At 45.7% G+C, this 6000-nt stretch overlaps 1 protein-coding gene across 5 annotated transcripts in view; it reads left to right on the top strand.

Moving 5' to 3' along the window:
- ITGA7 (integrin subunit alpha 7) overlaps positions 1-6000 on the top strand; it is a 64361-nt gene continuing 58361 nt past the window's right edge. For all 5 annotated transcript variants that reach the window (XM_081321398.1, XM_081321402.1, XM_081321401.1 and 2 more), the window contains exon 1: positions 1-399. In XM_081321398.1, the coding sequence (XP_081177524.1) occupies positions 227-399 (173 nt within the window). In that variant the 5' untranslated portion in view covers positions 1-226. The remainder of the gene's footprint in view (positions 400-6000) is intronic.

The raw sequence follows: 6000 nt of genomic DNA, 5'->3' as shown, positions 1-6000 counted from the left end.
CGCGCGCGGGCGGCCGAGGGAAGCGAGCTTGCCTCTCCTCGGGAGTTTGGTTACACGCCGAGGTTGGCCGGCCCTCGGGCAGCGCAGAGGGAGAGCCAAGGCCCGTGACTGAGGCGGACAGCTGGCAGCAAAGCCTCCGAAGGGGACGGCGGGCTGCGAAGCGTTGGAGCCGCGGGGGGCTCGCCCGGCTCGCCTGCAGTTGCTGCCTGCCGCGACGCCTCGCAGGATGCCTGGGGCGCTGGAGTTTCGCCTCTTCGGCTTCCTCAGCCTTTACCTCTGGGGGAATTCCGCCTTCAACCTGGATGTCGCCGAGCCCATCGTCAAGCGGGGAGAAAAAGGCAGCTTCTTCGGCTTCTCCGTGGCCTTGCACCAGCAGCTGAGTCCGCAGCCCATCAGCTGGTAAGTCCCCCCCCCCGCGCCCGGCTTCCAGGACTGGAGATTTGGATGCTGATCCCGGGGACAAGCCGAAAGGGAGGTAGACGGTCGCCCACGGAGGACGATCTCTAGAGCCGCGCGAACGAGGCGATCAAACTTTCGCCTGGTCATTTAGTATCAGGAGGATCACGCATCTTTTCCAGGAGTCTTCTGAATTTAGATTTCTCGGTGTCTTGAGCTTAAACACCGCTCACGTAAATTCATCGGTCCCTGCCTAATTCCCTGGGTACTGCAGTGGAAACACAGGCTGATTCTGGGTGCAAAATATGTGGAATATACGATCGGGAATATTTTCTTTCCTAATGCCTCTGGCTTTGGCAGTAGGAGAGAAGGACCAGATAAAGAGCAATTTGTTTCCTTTCAGTGGTCCCGTGGTGGATATTTATTATTATGTTTTTTTAAAATTCCAATGCAATTTGGGCACATCATCTACAGGGTGTGCAAATTAGATACATTCTCCACTGCCCTACCCCAAATATTTTTAATATTTCTGTAGAGGGAAGGGAATCCTTGATCTTGATGGGTGTGTTGCCAGAGTTTGCATTTTTGGGGTGATAATTGAGTGTTTTCAAAGGTTTGTTTTTTTTAACCTTGCCTTACAGTGTCTTCCCGCAAGCTTTTCCCTAGTTAAATAGATGGTGTATTATTATGAGATGTTTTCCTTGTTATGCTTATAAGCTATTTTTTTGGAAATGCATTTTTCTCCTTTCTCTTTCTTCTTCCTGCCTGAGACTGGAAAGATGGAATTCTGAGAGATGCCGCTGTCTTATTCAGTGCTAAGGCAGCTGAATCATTGCTGAAGGCAAGGTCTCCTTTGCCAGGGCTGTATTCATAATTAGCTCGTGGCTACAGCAATTCTGATGATGGCTTTGCAGGGAGCAAATGCAGAAGCACTGAAGTGGCACAGAAGAAAGAGAGAGAGGGTGGGGAGAGAGAAAAGGGAAGGGATGGGAAGTGAAGGAAGGAAGGAAGGAAGGAAGGAAGAAAGAAAGAAAGAAAGAAAGAAAGAAAGAAAGAAAGAAAGAAAGAGAAAGAAAGAAAGAAAGAAAGAAAGAAAGAAAGAAAGAAAGAAAGAAAGAAAGAAAGAAAGAAAGAAAGAAAGAAATTGTAAATGCCTTATTTTGTGGAAGCAAGGGGCCACGCACTCGGGAAAGTCTGCTGAGATTCCCCCTTTGGAGCTGAAATCAGAGAGGAAGATGAGCCTGTGATCTGAATAGAAAAGCCAGGTCATGACTGTATGAACCTGTCAGCTGGGTAGTTGTGCACATGCATTAGGAAATCTTGGGGATGGCATCACTAGGACGGTTCCCAAAGGGTAGAGTGAGAGTATCTTCCTTCAGTTAGAAAAGAGTGGAGGGAATTCTAGCGACTCTCTGAAGTGTGTTATTTCTTCCATGCTTGGTTTCTCTGGGGACGTTGTGACCTAGGATCCATTTCCCCTGTAATGTTGCTGTGAGGCTACTGACAAAAGTGGAGCTTCTAACTGCTTTGCCTGCAGCTTAATTTAGCCCCTGCTTTTCAACAGGCTGCTGAAGATTGCTTTGGTCCTACTGAACTTTCCATGATGGCCTCATTCACCTTCCTTCCTGGAAGTGTTGCCCTTTTTTCCCCTCTTACTGGTAGTGGTTGTCAGCTTCTTGGACTTTATTGTCTTGTTTTCCTATAATAGTAATGGTACAATGCTTTTTTTTTAATTGCATTTGCAGTCAGGGCTGGTCTGTCAGCAGCCTCTGCAAACAGGAAATGTGAAGGACAAGTCGCCTCAAAGTGTGAGATGGGTGGCATGTATTGTAAATGTAATACGGTAAATAAATAATAAAAGAAATGGTCCTGGAAAGATAGGCTACGAACTGCTCTGGCTAATTCCGGAATCTAAATAATATTGTATTAGAGGCAGCTTTTTCTTGGGCTTCCACAATTTCTTCAAGAGGAACTTGAAGCTACAAATGTGTAACTGCTTTCCAAGACATGATTCTAGAGATGGAGAAATGAACAATAGATAATCCTCAACTTACCGCCATTTGTTTAGCGACTGTTCAAAGTTACAACGGCACTGAAAAAAGTGACTTTGTTTTTCCCACTTATGACCATCGCAGCGTTCCCCATGGTCACATGATCAAAATTCAGATGTTTGGCAGCTGGCTCATATTTGTGACGGTTGCAGGGTCCCAGGGTCACGTGATCACCTTTTGCAACTTTCTGACAAACAGTCAGTGGAGAAGACAGATTCACTTACCAACTGTCTTACTAACTTATCAACTGCAGTGATTCACTTGACAACTTTGGCAAGAAAGGTCGCAAAATGGGGCAAAACTCACTTAACAAATGTCTCTCACTTGGCAACAGAAATGTTGGGTTTAATTGTGCTCGTAAGTTCAGGACTGCTTTTAGTTGTCTTGCTACCACTCAACATTATGGCCTAAGAGGGTAGAAAGATCCAGGTTCTTTAACACTGGTTAACCATGTCATTCATATTTGATAACTTTAAATCTCATTTCTTCACCTATACATGGAAATATTTATGATTCAGTGGCAGGATTTGACAGACAAATGTAGACAGGAAAGTACTTTGCAGACTGACATGTCCCATGAATAATTGATAATTAGGGAAGACAATATTTATATACTTGGAACTCCATTTTACAGATAGTTCCCAGATAAACCCATATGATAGCAGTTAAAAGTCTGCCAAGCTTCTGCAGCAGAGCACCATGTGCTTCCAGGTCATAGAATGTCCATCTTTTCTCATCATTGGTTGGATCTGTTGAGTGTTGAAGTTCGGCAGTATCCACAGAGTCACAGGTCCTCAACCCTATGGTAAATGCTAGAAAAGAAACGATTATCTGGCATGGTTCTTGGATCATGATTTTTAAAGAGGGCATCTATATTTTGTGGATGATACATCAGCTCCATTCCAACCCAACTGTGACAATTTCCCATTGTTTAATCTATGCTGGGATTATGAGCAACCACAACAGAAACAATGTTAAAACTGAGTTGTTCTGAAGTACTTTGATTTTTAAATAAGAATGATCAAGTTGCAGGTTGTAAAAACGGATTTATTTTTCCTGCGAAAGTACTGAGAATCTGCAGACACAGCATATTTTCACCACTTTACCTGACACGGTTGTTATAACAAGACACTTACAAGGTATAACAAATCAGAGCTTCCTTCTTTTCCTTGGAGTTGAGACTCAGGCGTAAGAAGAGCCATCCAACCCAGCATCCTATTCCCAAGTAGTAAAGCGAACACTTAAGAGTCTCATAAACTGGCCATAATAGCAACTTTTGCATAATTAGAAGTTTAAAGCTCTGCAGCACCTCGCAGATGCAAAGAAACAGGGACCATGGCACGGAAGCGGGTTTGCTAACTCAGTAAGCCTATGCTCTGTGTTTGGAAGATGCTTGGAGGTCCGCAAAAGTGCAGCCTAATTTTGGGAAGGAGTCCTCATCTTTTCCTCCAGTTTCGAAGACTTCACAGGCGTAGAAAAAGCTACGTCCTCCCTGAATCCCCGTCCCCTGCTCCAACCTTCCGAGTAGGTGATTTTTGTGGCACACTAAGCAGCTTGTATTGCAGCATGAAAGCAACAAACAAAATAATTCTTTCCTTGAGCTTAATCTGGGGGGAAATAAAGGACAGCCCTGTTCTCAGGCTAATTTCACAGGTATAACATGAAACTGAATGCAAGACTCTATTTCTGGTAGTGCTAGTCTGTGGACAGTGGTCTAAGCACTCAGATGAAACTTTGCTACACAAAAATAATCTTCATTAATGGTATATAGCAGTGTGGCGAACCTATGGCACGTGTACCAGAGGTGGCACGCGGAGCCCTCTCTGTGGGCATGCGTGCTGTTGCCCCAGCCCCGCCTCCCCCCACAACCCCCTCCTCACCAGCAGCCTGCCTGGAGGAGAGGCTCCCCCAGGCGCAGCCCACGTGGAGCAGCGCAGCCAAGCACATGGCAGCCGGACAGCAGGGGCAAGACTCCGCCCTCACACCCCATCATGTGCAGATGATGCTGCAGGGTGCGGGTGGAGGGCGTGGCTGCCATGGCGCTGCAAGGCTACCTGGGCGATCTGTGGTGAGTGGCCCTGCGGGCGGGTGGAGTGGGGGGGCAGAGTGGGGCCGGGCCAGTTTTTGGGCACTCGGTCTCTAAAAGGTTCGCCATCACTGGTCTATAGCAAAAAGGTTTCATAAAGCTGACTAGAGCAGGGTAGGCAACCTTGGCTCTTTTATGACTCCAGCTGGCTCAGGAATTCTGGGAGTTGAAGTCCACGAGTCATAAAAGAGCCCAGGTTGCCTACCCCTGGACTAGAGCAAGAGCATGTATGTTCTGACAGTATACAGGTAGTCCTTGACTTACAACAGTTCATTTAGTGTCCATTCAAAGTTTCAACAGTCCTGAAAAAGTGACTTATGACTGTTTTTCATACTTATGACTGTTACAGTATCCTTGTGGTCGCCTGATAACAATTCAGACGCTTGGCAACTGACTCATATTTATGACGGTCACAACATTCTGGGATCATGTGATCACCTTTTGTAGCCTTTGTCAATGGAGAAGCCAGATTCATTTAACAACAAGGCGACTAGCTAAATGACTGCCATGTTTCACTTGACAACTGGTGGCAAGAAAAGTCGTAAAATGGAGTAAAACTCACTTAACAAATGTTTCAGTTAACAACAGAAAGTTTGGGCTCCATTTTGGTCATAAGTCAAAGACTGTATAAAGTATCTATAAAGGCATTACTGTATATAAATTATAGTGTGGACTCTTATATCTTGCAGTTTGATTTTTTTAAAAAAATTTCGAGTAAAACTTTGGACACATCGCAATCCTAGCAAAAATATGATGTTTGCTAGGATTGCAGAAGCTGGTAAAAGTTACTTTGCAGACTTTATCTGATCTTCAAGTTATTTATTTATTAAGCTTACCTGCTGCCCATTTCGCCTAGAGGCGACTCATCATGATTGCCAAAGAAAATCCCAAATGAAGTCCCAGACAGTTTCTAGACTAGAGGAATTTTGTGAACTCCCCCCCTTGCTCTCTTCTTCATTTGAATTTTAGTTAGCCAGTGAATGAACCAATTCTGCATTCCGTTCCCCCACCACCACCCACCAATGTAAGGTAAAGGTAAAGGTTCTCCCGCACATGTGTGCTAGTTGTTTCCGACTCTAGGGGCTGGTGCTCATCTCCGTTTCAAAGCCGAAGAGCCAGCGCTTGTCCGAGGACGTCTCCGTGGTCATGTGGCCAGCATGACTAGACGCCAAAGGCGCACGGAACGCTGTTATCTTCCCACCGTAGTGGTCCCTATTTTTCTACTTGCATTTTTACGTGCTTTCGAACTGCTAGGTTGGCAGAAGCTGGGACGAGTAACAGTAACTCTGTTACGCGGCACTCGGGATTCGACCCGCCAAACTGCCGACCTTCTGATCGACAAAGCTCAGCGTCCTAACCCACTGAGCCACCGCGTCCCTACCACCAATGTATTAGAAGACAATTACACATCTAGTTGTGTTAAGGGCTAGCGGCAGCTTCCTCTTTTTCAGTGCATTTTATGATTCT

The sequence above is a fragment of the Vipera berus genome (assembly GCF_964194415.1).
Source record: "Vipera berus genome assembly, chromosome: 2".
In the NCBI taxonomy this organism is placed as follows: Eukaryota; Metazoa; Chordata; class Lepidosauria; order Squamata; family Viperidae; genus Vipera; species Vipera berus.
Note: the sequence above shows the minus strand (reverse complement) of the source record. Positions and strands in the feature narration are given on the sequence as shown.